The following is a 15,669-nucleotide window of genomic DNA, read 5'->3' on the forward strand; positions in this document are numbered from 1 at the left end:
TGTCTTCCAGCTCACTTATTCGTTCTTCTGCCTCATTTATTCTGCTATTGATTTCCTTCTGGTGTATTTTTTATTTCAGTTATTGTATTGTTCATCTGTTTGTTGTTCTTTGAATCTTCTCGCTCTTTGTTAAACACTTCTTATATCTTTTCTGTCTGTACCTCCATTCTTTTTCTGAGATCTTTACTATCATTACTCTGAATTATTTTTTTAAGGATATTGCCTATCTCCATTTCACTTAGTTGTTCTGGGTTTTTATCTTGTGCCTTCTTCTTTTTTTATTTTTAAAATTTTTTTTATTTTTTTATTTTTCTTATTTTTTATTTTTATTTTTATTTTTTTATTTTTTTATTATTATTAGTTTCTGCTTTATAACAAAGTGAATCAGTCATACATATACATCTGTTCCCACATCCCTTCCCTCATGCATCTCCCTCCCTCCCACCCTCCCCATCCCACGCCTCCAGGCAGTCACAAAGCACCCAGCTGATCTCCCTGTGCTCTGTGGCTGCTTCCCACTATCTATCTACCTTACATTTGGTAGTGTATATATGTCCATGCCTCTCTTTCGCTTTGTCACAGCTTACCCTTCCCCCTCCCCATATCCTCAAGTCCATTCTCAAGTAGGTCTGTGTCTTTATTCCTATCTTACCCCTATGTTCTTCATGACATTTTTTTTTCTTAAATTCCATATATATGTGTCAGCATACAGTATTTGTCTTTCTCTTTCTGACTTACTTCACTCTGTATGACAGACTCTAGGTCCATCCACCTCATTACAAATAGCTCAATTTCATTTCTTTTTATGGCTGAGTAATATTCCATTGTATATATGTGCCACATCTTCTTTACCCATTCATCCGATGATGGACAGTTAGGTTGTTTCCATCTCCGGGCTATTGTAAATAGGGCTGCTATGAACATTATGGTACATGTCTCTTTTTGAATTGTGGTTTTCTCAGGGTATATGCCCAGTAGTCGGATTGCTGGGTCATATGGTAGTTCTATTTGTAGTTTTTTAAGGAACCTCCATACCGTTCTCCATAGTGGCTGTACCAATTCACATTCCCACCAGCAGTGCAAGAGTGTTCCCTTTTTTCCACACCCTCTCCAGCATTTATTGTTCCTAGATTTTTTGATGATGGCCATTCTGACTGGTGTGAGATGATATCTCATTGTAGTTTTGATTTGCATTTCTCTAATGAGTAAAGATGTTTAGCATCCTTTCATGTGTTTGTTGGCAGTCTGTATATCTTCTGTGGAGAAATGTCTATTTAGGTCTTCGGCCCATTTTTGGTTGGGTTGTTTGTTTTTTTGTTATTGAGCTGCATGAGCTGCTTATAAATTTTGGAGATTAATCCTTTGTCAGTTGCTTCATTTGCAAATATTTTCTCCCATTCTGAGGGTTGTCTTTTGGTCTTGTTTATGGTTTCCTTTGCTGTGCAAAAGCTTTTAAGTTTCATTAGGTCCCATGTGTTTATTTTTGTCTTTATTTCCATTTCTCTAGGAGGTGGGTCAAAAAGGATCTTGCTGTGATTTATGTCATAGAGAGTTCTGCCTATGTTTTCCTCTAAGAGTTTGATAGTGTCTGGCCTTACATTTAGGTCTTTAATCCATTTTGAGCTTATTTTTGTGTATGGTGTTAGGGAGTGATCTAATCTCATACTTTTACATGTCCCTGTCCAGTTTTCCCAGCACCACTTATTGAAGAGACTGTCCTTTCTCCACTGTACATTCCTGCCTCCTTTATCAAAGATAAGGTGACCATATGTCCGTGGGTTTATCTCTGGGCTTTCTATCCTGTTCCATTGATCTATCTTTCTGTTTTTGTGCCAGTACCATACTGTCTTGATTACTGTAGCTTTGTAGTATAGTCTGAAGTCAGGGAGCCTGATTCCTCCAGCTCCATTTTTCGTTCTCAAGATTGCTTTGGCTATTCGGGGTCTTTTGTGTTTCCATACAAATTGTGAAATTTTTTGTTCTAGTTCTGTGAAAAATGCCAGTGGTAGTTTGATAGGGATTGCATTGAATCTGTAGATTGCTTTGGGTAGTAGAGTCATTTTCACAATGTTGATTCTTCCAATCCAAGAACATGGTACATCTCTCCATCTATTTGTATCATCTTTAATTACTTTCATCAGTGTCTTATAATTTTCTGCATACAGGTCTTTTGTCTCCTTAGGTAGGTTTATTCCTAGATATTTTATTCTTTTTGTTGCAATGGTAAATGGGAGTGTTTCCTTGATTTCACTTTTAGATTTTTCATCATTAGTATATAGGAATGCCAGAGATTTCTGTGCATTAATTTTGTATCCTGCAACTTTACCAAATTCATTGATTAGCTCTAGTAGTTTTCTGGTAGCATCTTTAGGATTCTCTTTGTATAGTATCATGTCATCTGCAAACAGTGACAGCTTTACTTCTTCTTTTCCGATTTGGATTCCTTTTATTTCCTTTTCTTCTCTGATTGCTGTGGCTAAAACTTCCAAAACTCTGTTGAATAAGAGTGGTGAGAGTGGGCAACCTTGTCTTGTTCCTGATCTCAGTGGAAATGGTTTCAGTTTTTCACCATTGAGGACGATGCTGGCTGTGGGTTTGTCATATATGGCCTTTATTATGTTGAGGAAAGTTCCCTCTATGCCTACTTTCTGTAGGGTTTTTATCATAAATGGGTGTTGAATTTTGTCAAAAGCTTTCTCTGCATCTATTGAGATGATCATATGGTTTTTCTCCTTCAATTTGTTAATATGGTGTATCACGTTGATTGATTTGCGTATATTGAAGAATCCTTGCATTCCTGGAATAAACCCCACTTGATCATGGTGTATGATCCTTTTAATGTGCTGTTGGATTCTGTTTGCTAGTATTCTGTTGAGGATTTTTGCATCTATATTCATCAGTGATATTGGCCTGTAGTTTTCTTTCTTTGTGACATCCTTGTCTGGTTTTGGTATCAAGGTGATGGTGGCCTCGTAGAATGAGTTTGGGAGTGTTCCTCCCTCTGCCATATTTTGGAAGAGTTTGAGAAGGATAGCTGTTAGCTCTTCTCTAAATGCTTGAAAGAATTCGCCTGTGAAGCCATCTGGTCCTGGGCTTTTGTTTGTTGGAAGATTTTTTATTACAGTTTCAATTTCAGTGCTTGTGATTGGTCTGTTCATATTTTCTATTTCTTCCTGATTCAGTCTTGGCAGGTTGTGCATTTCTAAGAATTTGTCCATTTCTTCCAGGTTGTCCCTTTTATTGGCATAGAGTTGCTTATAGTAATCTCTCATGATCTTTTGTATTTCTGCAGTGTCACTTGTGCCTTCTTCTTGATCATATTTCTCTGCCATCTCATTTTGTCTAATTTTCTGTGTTTGTGGTCTCCTTTCTGCAGCCTGCAGGATCGTAGCTCCTTTTGCTTCTGGTGTCTGTCTCCTGGTGTTTAAGGTTGGTCCTGGGGCTTGTGCCTGCCCACTGCTGGGTGAAGTTGGATCTTGTCCCTATGGGGGCAGGGCCGTGTCAAGGGGTGTGTTTAGAGGTGGCTGTGAGCTCAGTACGACTTTAGGAAGCCTGTCTTCAGCAGAGATCTTTCCGCTAGGAACTTTACTCTTAAATTATGAGCATGTCCAGTCTTTTTAATGTCATCAAAGTTACCTTACTTTTGAGATATGCCTACCTACCAGGCTAATATTTCCTTGACATGAGGAAAACATAAATAATCTATTTCTCCAGCTAAGCTAACCCACTTTTTTTTCTTTTTGTTTATTCAAGGTTCTGGTGTGGGATGTATAACCGCTTTGACAAAGGGCTGCAGCCCAAGCAGAGTATGATAGAGAGCCTCTTGGAAATTAAGAAGCAGAGATCAGTGCTGGAGGCAGATGTGCACAAACTAGAAAAGGTGAAGAGTTAAATCTCAAAATGAGAACCTCTTGCCCCTTCTGAATAGGCCCAATCCACTGAGAGTTGAATTGGTACTTGTGAGAAGCTGCCTGGCTGGCTTGTTATACTCTCTGCTTTCCAAGCATCCTGTGTCTATAAAGCTCTAAGGCACAACTCTTGTTTTACATCCCATATTAAGTGGTAAATATAACACTCAGCTAAACAAGTGGATTGGTTCCCTTTTTGGATCTGGATGGAATTATTAGGAGGAACAAGAGGGAATGACAGGGAAGTAATACAAATATTTGTTATCCATCAATAAGTATAACTTCTTGGGTGTACTAATGAGAACAATGAAATTGTTATATTTCCAATTAGGAAAACCTTATGAAAAATCTGATTTCCTTCCCATGTAGATTATAAACTCTGCTCATTGTACCAGCAAAACCAAAGTCACACACTTGTTTTTAATTTGAGGTTAAACAAGTCAACGGGGATTTCCTTTCAAAAAAGGGAAAATGCTGAGCTGCTTCTGGAATCCAGAGGTCCCTAAGGGTGTGTTTGAAGTAGAGGGGAGGCATATTTTTTAGAAAAGAATTCTTGGAAAGGGTGTGCTGTTTAGGTACTGGGTGTGAACCTCCTTTCGACCAGATAAGGCATAGCTTTTCTGCTCACTGTAAGTAAACAAATATCCTTTTATTGTGAAAATAAATGTATTGTGATTCCATCAGATCCTAAACTTTTGACTGTCCTCTTGGCAGGTAACAGTCAGTTAGTTACTTGGTTCCATTAAAAAAAAAAAGAAGAAGAAGACGGGGAAGAGGAAGGAAAAAACTGAAGCATAACTCAAAATCATAGGAAACAAAGGAAACAAGCAGCCCCAGGAAGGTCAAGCCCTAGGCAGAACTGAGAAGTAGGAAACATTTTCCTAATGTCTCCTGCCTCTTTTTTTACCTATTAGCAGCCTTCTCCACAAGGCCTCCAGAGCAGGTCTCCTAGTCTAAACACAGCCCTTTCACTTATTCCTGCCTAATTCCTGAGAGAATCACATTCATTCTAGATAGAATCAGATCACTTTCTGATTCTAAAGTTTAAAAGTAAGTAAGGCTTCCTTTTAAAATAATAACTTTTGGGCTTCCCTGGTGGTGCAGTAGTTGAGAGTCTGCCTGCCGATGCAGGGGACATGGGTTCGTGCCCCGGTCTGGGAAGATCCCACATGCTGTGGAGTGGCTGGGCCCGTGAGCCATGGCCGCTGAGCCTGCGCATCCGGAGCCTGTGCTCCGCAACGGGAGAGGCCACAACAGTGAGAGGCTTACATACCGCAAAAAAATAAAATAAAATAAAATAAAATAAAATAAAATAAAATAAAATAATAACTATTAACATTCCTTTTTTAATACAGAGAAGAGAAACAAAAGCAGCCCAACAGATAACCCTGTTGACGTTTAAAAGAAAAAAAAGGCAGTACAAGTATAAAGTTAGAATATGCAGGGCTTCCCTGGTGGTGCAGTGGTTGAGAATCCGCCTGCCGATGCAGGGGATACGGGTTCATGCCCTGGTCCGGGAAGATCCCACATGCCGTGGAGCGGCTGGGCCCGTGAGCCATGGCCGCTAAGCCTGCGTGTCTGGAGCCTGTGCTCCACAACAGGAGAGGCCACAGCAGTGAGAGGCCCACGTACTGCAAAAAAAAAAAAAAAAAAAGTTAGACTATGCAGAATACAAAAATGTACAAAATGGAACGTTGAAAAAACTCTCCCAGCCACCTACCCATTCAGTTTCTCTCTCCAAGGGTTATCACTGTGTGTGTGTGTGTGTGTGTGTGTGATTTTGTGATTTCCAGGAAAATAAGAGTGGTATGCTTATACCCTAAAGCAGGAGCTCTTAACTGGAGTCCATGAACCCATAGATGTCCACAGATTCCCTTCAGGGGATCTGTGAAACCCCTGAAATTATACCTAAAAATTGTTTGTGTGCCATCTCATGAACTCATATGTGAATGCATGCAGTTTTCTGAGAAGAAGGTCCATCATTTTCTTCAGATTTTCAAAGGTGTCTATGACCCACAAAAAGTTAAGAATCACTGTTGTAAAGTATCAGTGAATCATTGTGTTATCCCTGAAGGTGAAAATATCCATTGGAGATAGCATGAAGTAGTAGACAGATCATTGACTTTGGCATTAAGAAGAGGCAGGGTCAGATCCCAGCTCTGCCACTTCCTAAATGTGTGAATTTGGGGTGACTTAAATTCTCTGAGCCACAGTTTCCTCATCTGTAAAATACAGCTAATTCCTAACTAAGAAGACTCTTAAGTATAAAAGGAAATACTATATTTAAATTGCCTGGCACATGGAGGTATTCAATAAATGTTAGTGATCCTTTCCCTTGCCCTCCCTGCTCCCAGTAATAAAATTGCATTTATCAGAAAAGGGAACTTTTATATATACAAGACCCTCGAGGGTCTTTAGTAGTAGGGCTTTTAAAGCACTATGTCAAGTGATGAAGAAAAGATGTTTGAGGTTGAGGAGGGGGCAAAAGGTCATTTGCTACCATATAAGTGACAGCAGGAAAGATCCCTGTAGGTCAATGTGATATTTGCCTAGTTTTACTCCGGTTTCTAATTCTTTTCAACCATTCCTTGCTCCCATGACAGAAAGTGAAAGCCCATGATGAGCCACCAGAAGAAGTCTGTACCTGCTCTCAATTAGGGCGTTTATTATCTCAACACCTGGGAACTCCTTTAACCAATCCTCTCGGCTTTATGGGTATTGATGGAGACCTGAATACCTTGATGGAGAATGGCACTCTTTCTAGAGAAGGAGGCCTTCGAGTTCAGATGGATCAAGTAAAAAGCCAGTGTGCAGACCTCCACCCTGACTATTATGGGACCGTGGGCAACCTTAGGGCCATAAACATTTCTGGGGATGTCGGCTTCTCTGGAGACACAGGCATCTCTGGGCTCTCAGGCATCTCTGGCAACGCGGGCACCTCTAAGGCTATGGGCTTCTATGAAGACATCAGCATCTCGGGGGCCATGAGCTTCTCTGGGACCACAGGCATCTCTGAAGATACAGGACTCTCTAAGGCCATCACCAAGGAGGCAGGTTTCTCTAAGCAACAGTGAGCTATTCATCTGCTTCCATATTAGGTGCACCTGCAACACCCACAATGATCCTTGTCTCAAAAAAGGCTGTGCTGCTTTTCTAATTGGATTAAATGGGCAGGGCCAGGGCACCCCTCCTCCCACTTAAGAGTCTGGAAGGGGATTTAGGGCCTTTACTAGTTAAGCAACCAGTATATGCATGTCAAGCAGCCCAGAATATAGGCAAGAGAAAGAATATGTTATTATTCTAGAATGGGATTTAGCTTTAAAAATATTGCTTTTCAGCTGAGATATTAGGCTGCTTCCATTATTCCATTTTCCTTAAAGATCAGCCTCCCTTACATTTCCACCCTTACTATTATAGCATTAGAACAAGTTGCAATATTGTCACAGTGGAGAATTAAGACTCTGTTGAGGGGGTGGAGAGATGGTGTGCAACAGGTAACTGAATTGCAGAATAGCTTAAAAGAAAATGTTACTTGCCATTATATTTAGTCATACAATGTAAGCTAACATTATTGCCAATAGAGACCCCAACATTTGCCTGAGAAATAAATCAAAATGATCCATGGGTGCTTGGTGGTTTAGAACATACAAGGAAATAGTTTTCTTAAGTTACAACACTTGTTTTTCCCCAACTCACACCCTGGTTAGGTCTTATAATACTCAGCCAAATCCCTTTTTCATAGATAGCCCATTGATAAACTTAAATCCACTACATTCTACAATGATCAATTCTAAAATAGTGAGGTCTGAATTAATAATATTGATCAATAGCATTCTCAACATCAGTTCAGGAGTAAACTGAAAATCTCAGTGCTTTAGACCCTGGCTTGCACATGGCATATGTGCCCATCTAAGTTTTCCTAAAACAGGACTGTTCTTAGGTCTCTTTTTTTTTTTTTGGCCATACCACGTGGCATGTGGGATCTTAGTTCCCTGACCAGGGATCGAACCCATTCCCCCTACAGTGGAAGCATGGAATCTTAACCACTGGACCGCCAGGGAACTCCCTCTTCTTAGGTCTTTTTATGAAGTCCAGTGGTTTTACTTCCCTAGACATCACATCAAGTTTGTGGATTTTTAGACATAATTGGCACTACTTTTAAAATCTGGTAGTCTTAACACCTTGTGCTAATGTACACTTTTGAAAAAAGTCTACTCTTAAAGCATGCCCAAATACTCCAGGGAGAAGGGGATGTGTTGTTTAAACACCAAGCTTTCCCCCATTTGGGGTTGATACACGCTGTACACTTTCCTATTGGAAATTCAGTCATAGTTTACCCACTTCCACATGCTGGGGTAGGGCGAGTCTTGGCTAGTTTGGGTCGTGCACTACGTATTGTCAGCATTTTCAGAACTCCCATTGCCAATAGAATCCATGTCTTCACCTAAGATGTCTATTCTGTATACCATGTGTCTGGTTTAAGCTAAAAAAAAAATAGATGTCTTAGTGAAAGAGCCACCTCTGTTACTACCATATACATTTGTAAATACAGACATCTCTGAAGGATCACCTCATTAGTTACTTTTCTCTATAAGGAAGAGGGACCTTTTAATCGAAGTGTTAGAAATAGCAGAGAAGACCCAGGATAGTTCCTTGATTTCTTACCCCTAGCTAAACTATGGACACAAAAAAATATTCCTATTTAAAGGAAGAACTCTAAGTCATTTTTTATATGTAAATAGGGGCCATTTTTCTACTTATCTCTCCTTGATAGCTGCCTTGTTCCTATAATTTTAAAACATCAATGTGATTTCCTATTGTATCTTCTCATCCCCTCTTTCCACTCTTTGGTCTTTGGCTTATATAACATAAATCATCAGATGTTGCCAGTTGTCATTTGACTTCTTACTTCTGGAAAAAAATGGGATTTGTACAAGTCATTTTGATCTGGAAGCTCCATCTAAACCCTGGCTTTGTGAAGGAAGTTATCAAAGAGGATGACAATACCAATCATCTGCTACAAATGAGTTTATTCTGGATCTTGCTTTATACCCAGGGCTTTCTCCCATATCTCAATCTGAATTTTATAGTCCATTAACTAGTATGATATTTCCAATAGTGTGTTAAGGTCTTTTCAGAGAAATAAAAAAGGGAAATGACCTTTGCAAATCCTATAAAAAGTTAGTTTAAGGGTCTCAGATTTATTTCTACAAGACCTGTACAAGGGCGGTACATAGTACCAAACCTTATTTCTTAGATCCAAAACAAAATTAATCATTAGTGACAAGTTCTTTTCAATATAGTTCTAGACTGAGAAGTGGTGAAGAGCAACACTGCTATTTCCAGTCAATTTGTTTGGTCTTTTATTATTTTTATTCCCCAGCATGTCCTATGTTGCCTGTATATGACATACATGGAACTAAGGAAAACCTTGTAAAAATCCCCTATTTACTCTCAACACATAACACCTCCCTGTTTTACAGTTGGATTTGTAAATCTGAAGGAGGAAAAAAGTTCAGTAGAATCCAAATATTTATGCACTGGTAAAAACCCAGTAGCTATCTGTAGTCGGGAGCCTAGCAATAGAGGGTAGGCTCCTGAAGGAAAGTTACTGGGTGTACTAGTAAAGATCATCTATTAATGGCTTTCATTTCATACCCTCATAAAGCACCTATGCTGTGAAAGAAATGTGACGCCCTCCGCCACTGCCCTACCCTTCCAGTTCCCTGAGCAGAAAATTCCATTCTCATGTGACTGCCCCACTTAAATAGGAAGGCATTTAACCACCTGCCACTGTCTCATCCATGAACCTGACATCTGCCTGTTTCCTACACAGCTTACATGGGCCTGGGGTCACTCTTTATCTTTTCCAAGCATGAGGGAGGCTCTGTGCCTGGGAGTGTGGCCATGCTCAGATTCTACATGAACACCTTTCTTAAAAATGCGTTAAGTATTAGTTTATAGAATAACAGATTCCTCATGGTAATAACTAAAACAATCCTAGATAGCAAACCTAAGTAGCAGCTTTTTAAAGAAGAAATTCAAGGATGGGGTTTGCCGTATGAAAGAAAGCATGAAACTTTATTTGGCACTAACTGGGCAAGAACGTAAAGCTTATGGTACATGTATTAGGCACAGGTATCTTTTGGAAAGTCACCCTAGAAACTGTTCAATTACTACCAAGTCAGTTGTCATGCCTGTCAACATGCATGGACATATTTTGTCTAAGAAACACTTCACACTTCACTGAATGCAAGAATCTTTCCTTAAACACTTCCAACCAGAAGGAATCCAAGTCTTTTTATGAGTTGCTTTCAAACCAGATCGGTAAATATTTAAGCTTGGCCTGAATTTAGCAGACAGAGAAGTTTAATAACTATGTCTGATCTTTGTTACATAGTGACTTTTATTAAACACATAACACCTTTTCTTGATGCTGTTAAGCTTTGATATACCACTGGGAAATTTTTCTGAGAGCATTTTATAAAGTGGCATTTTATAAAAACAGTTGTGTAGGGAAATGTAAATTTCCTGTAAGAAAAATACTTGTCTCAAAAGGGGTCTACTATACTTCAGATTGGTTTCTTCCTAGGAAGATTGTCCTCACTTTCTCTCTCAATTTCCAAAGTATATGATTTAATGATATCTGTTGTACCAAATCTCTCCCCCACCCTCAGGCCTCTCCCTCCCAGAATTCTATGTATGATACAGGCAGATGTGATTGTAACGAAATCTGATTACTTTCTTCTAAGTGCCAAATCTAGACCTGACTTTTTATATAGACATTTATAAATAAAAAGTAGACATGGATTAAGCCTTAAATTTTTTTCCTATTCGGTTATTTTATTTTAACATAATGTGAAGAAATGGCTTGGCTATTAGATGACGCCAAACAAACAAAGGACAAGGGAAAAGCTTTGGGGTTGTAAAGGACTCTTTGTTTCCCTTTTAGAGGCAGTTCCATTTTCAAACATTTGATGGCAGCAACAGAAGCTTTTCCAATGCAAAAAAAAAAAAAAAAAGTGATTTTCAAGCCATACAGAACATGTCTTCTCTGATTCCCTGGCTGTGAGACTTGACAGTCTGTGCCTTCCCCTTAAATAGGAAGTATTGGTTTCATCACCAGTCACAGCAGCCCATGTCTCCTTTAGATGTCAGTGCAAGTAAAAATGTGTTACATGCTCTGCGATTTGTGACTTGTCTTCACAAAAGGCAAGTGCGCTTTGAAAGCTAATTTAGGCCTATGTGTCTTGCTGGGGCTAAACAAAAACATATTCAGAAGTTGGCCTGTGTGAAACCAACAGCTTCTGTGTTAAGCCTGGTGCCCTCTTCCCTGGCATTTTCTAAAGCTTTGGGGGTGACCTAAAAGCCTCTTTCTCTTCCAAAGCTTTGTTGCTTTTCAACCACTTTCATGGCCTTGTACTCTGACTCTTTAGAGAGCTCTACACTAGCCCTTATAGAATCCCAGTTGTGGAGAAGGTGGGGGGAAGGGAGGAGGAAAGAGAAGGTAATATAGAAATACACCTGGCCAATTAAGCTGAAGGAATATATGCTAGTCCAGGATGACCAGCATACCAATTAATTAAGATTGAATGTGCTCCAATAAGGTCCAAAAAAGGTCCTCTTTTCCAGGTAGTATTATGGCTGACATATTTTCTTTTAAGGCTATCTTTTACACTGGTAGAAATTATTTCCTTTAGAATGCTCTGAGTTGTGTATTTTCTATGTCAACAATTTTCTAGGGTATATGGTCCTGGGTTTTCTTTTAAAGTGTCAAGGATGGTAGGTGGTATTCTCTCCTATTAATATATGTCTCTAAGGCTGTTGGGTCCTGAGTTCCTTCTTTGCCTCTTTGTGGGTGAAACATCATTGGACCCCCTGCCACCAGTCAGAAGAGACTATGTACACCAAAGTCACTAGGTGATCACTGTCAAAAGACTCATGTCTCTGATCCTACCTCACATGCAGTTGGCCACACCAGTTCATATAAAGTATTTCCATGCCACCACCTCACATTTGCAGACAGGGTTATTTCTGTATTTTGTGATTGCCAATAGGAATGCAGAGCATGTATACTAGTTTTGAAACATACCATGTCCTGTATTCTAGTTAACAGTGCCTCAGGCTTAGGAACAGGTAATAAATTCAGTCTTTTTGGAATGTAACTCATAGAGTATTTGTGTATGTGTGTGTGTTTACTGTAACTTCAGTAGCATCTGGTTGGACAGGTCATTTGGGCATTCAGATGAAGAGAATTTATCCAAGAATAAAAAACTGTTTTAGTGCTAGACCTCTAACTTTGGTATTGTCCAGCTAAGTGCCATGGGGACTTTAGGACTCGTTAAGCCAGAGATATAAACCAAAGTGATGGTGAAGTAATTGTCCTTTTTGCTGGGGTGTATTGATCAGGCAGCTTTAGAAGTAGTATTCATATATATGACCATTGTTACCTGTAGTGTGATAATGTTAGCCATATACCTGCATGAACGTCATGCAACTGATGTATAAATCAGAACCCAGGCTGTGTAGGTTCTTTGAGAACCTGACTTTTCATTAGCCCCAGGTTTACAGAATGATTGTCACAGCAGCTCAAGTCTGAACTTTCCAAGGTACAACAGTGTATATGATTGACTTGAAACTTCCTGTTGTGTGTTATCTTGAACCTGTCATACCAGTGGGGTATGGGTGTGTGACCCCGTCAGAATGTTCACTGTCATTTGTTTAGCCCAGTGCTAAATTGCTCACTGGCTCCCTTCTGCACTTGTGTTCTGATTTGAAGATGTTGGTTGATACAGTTTTTTTGGTCTAGAATTTAAAATCTTCAATCATTTATGTGTGTGAGTTTACTGTGTAATAGCTACAAATTAAAGGAAAGGTGGCGTACCTTCAAAAAAAGGTACCCTGACCTAGCCTTAATGGATGAACCACCTTATAAAGACAGAATCTGCAGGTAGGTTAAAAGTTGATGTTAAAATAAGACAAAACAGGTATCAGGATGCCTGGTTCTGGACAGCACTGTGGAGTGCAGAGTCTATCTAGCATTGATGAGCTGGGAGGACAAGACTGACACCCACTTAACTCACAAAAGCATACTGACTGAACACCAGTTTGTTCATTCACACTGGGGGATAGATCTATCCAGGGATCTGGCTCTTCACCCCCTCCAGGGCCCCTTCTCTTTTCTCCACCTCCCATCCAACAAGAATATTCACACATGGAGCCTCATGAACTCAGGGGTTATTTCCTCCAGGCCACAAAAGAGGCCAGTGATCTCTCCTTGCCCCAAAGCAGAGCCTCCCTCTTTGGAAACTACATGCCCAGGGCCTCCAGTGGGTAGAACACAAGGAGATCTGGGTTCTAGTCCTGGCTTTGCCATTTATTAGCTGTATGGCCTTGGGCAAGCTAATTCCCCTCTGTGAGCCTCCGAGGCCACATCTGGAAAATGGGGGTAATAATCATACCTTCCACACAGAGTGGTTATGCAGATGAACTGAGCTATCGTGAAGTACTACCTGGTTAAGTGCCTGGCAAATTTTTAAAAATCAATCAAAATACATTAGGCTCCTTCTAATTTCAGCCCTGTTGCTACTAATTAAACTAACAAATTCTTACTCTTAGGCTTCCTTTTTCTTCAATCCATTCAACACCCTTCTTACTCTTGACACATTGTCTTTAGACAATCAAGTTACACTACAATAAGGTTACAATACTATTTCTGTCAGTCCATTTAGGCTACTATAACAAAATACCAGACACTGGGTGGCTTATACAAAGCAAACATTTATTTCTCATGGTCTGGAGGCTGGGAAGCCCAAGACCTGGCAGATGTGGTGTCTGATGAGAGCCTGCTTTCTAGACAGCTATCTTTCACTGTATCCTCACATGGTGGAGAGCAGAGAGAGAAGCATGCTCTCTCATGACTCTTAAAGTGTCACTGATCCCATTCATGAGGGTTCAACTTTCATCATCTCATCTAATCCAAATCACCTCCAAAGGCTCAATCTCCTATTATCATATTGGGGGGAGGGAGAATTTCAATATATGAATTTTTGTGGGACACAAACATTCAGTTCATAACAAGTGGATTAGGCTACGGCTCTTTTATAAGTAACTGAGAAACATTTGTTCATTATAGAATGTTTTTAAAATATAGAGAACCAAAAAAAAAGACTTCATAATTCCTCTATGCAGAGATAAATCTACATGCATGCATATAGAATAAAAATCAGATCATACTATACACTCCTATATGTTTCTTGCTTATATATTTCGAACACCTTTCTACCTCTATATATATATAACTTGATCTCACTTTTAATGATCACATTGTATCTCACTATATGAGCTATAGTTTATTCAACCAACTCCCTATTGTTTGGTCAGGCTATAGCTTTCTACATCAAATTTCAATCTTGCCTTTGTGGACTACACCCCATTTCCCTCTATTGGAATTCAGCAACCTCCTTTCTGATATGATACCCTCTTCCCTGAGGTGACCTGTTCAGATGGATAATTTCATCTATCTGGGAAGACTTTTTACCAACAGATTCTCTAAGGGTAATTTGATTTCTAAATTCTTAGGGTACTTTATATGGAACATAAGCTTGAACTTGGAATTTATCCACTCTTTACTTCCATGGTAACCTACTGTGTTAGTTGCAGCCGAGGACATGGCAAGCTGGGTCCCCTTAAATCAACTATTTCCACAGCCTCCTGTCACCCAGTAAAGGTCTGGTTTCACAGGGGGAAAAGTATCAATAGACGGCTCTGAATGAGAAATCACTTCTGGATGAGTCTCAGTCTCCCAACTTACTATGTTTTCTTATTAGGAAAATAGGAATAATCTCAATCTTGATGGTCTCACACTGTGATTGTGGAAAGCAAGTGAAGTTGTAGCTGCAAAAGCACTTTATAATTTTGGAGGTGCTTTTCATATATAAATTGGTAAATCCCGTCAAACTGAACCTAGAAGTTTCAGGTTTCCCATCAAACATATAAGCTATCACACAGAAGCAGGGAACCAAATAATTGAGAACTGACAATGTCAATTCTTTAAGTGGAAAATGTCACTTGGGTATATGTGAGTCACAGCACATTTGAAAGTCTCCCTCATTTCTCTAGGCCTCTCGGGTATTTCCTGACCTCCAACTTAACAACAGAAGGCAGCCCAGGGAGGCTCATTTCTCCCCCAGATTGAACAGGATTCCCTCTAACAGGAGGTGAGCCTGGCAGCACCAGCAAAGAAGATTGATCAAGACCATATTCCCCACTAATAATAATAAACTAAGTGAAGGGCTCTCATCTCTGCCCTTATCACCCAGAGACACTGCAGTAGCCAGGAGGCATCAATAAGCGATGCCCTGCCACAACAAGTGCTCATCCCAGGAAGCTCTCTCCATTTCCACAGGCAGGGAGGACCCTGTAAAAGTAAAGGACCAGCCAGGGAAGCCTCTTTGTTCTTGCAGACCTGAGATTTCCATCCCCCAATGAGAGACACTGGGCAACAGGCCTGGTGAAAGCCCTTCCACCCTCTGAGGTAGCACAAGCAGAAACCAGTGGGAGCCCTGGTGACACCAGATAAATCAGGCAGGAAAATAGCACCACAAAGGTTCTAAAACCTAAACTTTCATTGGAACCACAGCTGACAGAAGTAGGCCAGAATCCACATGCTAAAATTAAGGTGACTGCCTACTAAAAAAGATTTAAATAGGACCCAGAGTCTCCTAACATACTAAACTAAAATGTTCAGGATACAATAGAA

The 15,669-nt window shown here is 39.9% G+C and overlaps 1 protein-coding gene across 2 annotated transcripts in view; it reads left to right on the plus strand.

Annotated features, from left to right (window-relative positions):
- Positions 1-15,669, plus strand: part of LOC308609099 (phosphatidylinositol-3,5-bisphosphate 3-phosphatase MTMR8-like) — a 212,584-nt gene that overhangs the window by 165,601 nt on the left and 31,314 nt on the right. Inside the window, exons 13-14 of one of the 2 annotated variants that reach the window (XM_081222630.1) lie at positions 3,754-3,880; positions 6,512-10,503. In XM_081222630.1, the coding sequence (XP_081078756.1) occupies positions 3,754-3,880; positions 6,512-6,982 (598 nt within the window). In that variant the 3' untranslated portion in view covers positions 6,983-10,503. Of the gene's footprint in view, positions 1-3,753; positions 3,881-6,511; positions 10,504-15,669 lie in introns of those variants that run through there. The other variant, XM_081222629.1, reaches the window with a different exon arrangement.

Source organism: Mesoplodon bidens, assembly GCF_964165515.1.
Source record: "Mesoplodon bidens genome assembly, chromosome: X".
NCBI classification, from domain to species: domain Eukaryota; kingdom Metazoa; phylum Chordata; class Mammalia; order Artiodactyla; family Ziphiidae; genus Mesoplodon; species Mesoplodon bidens.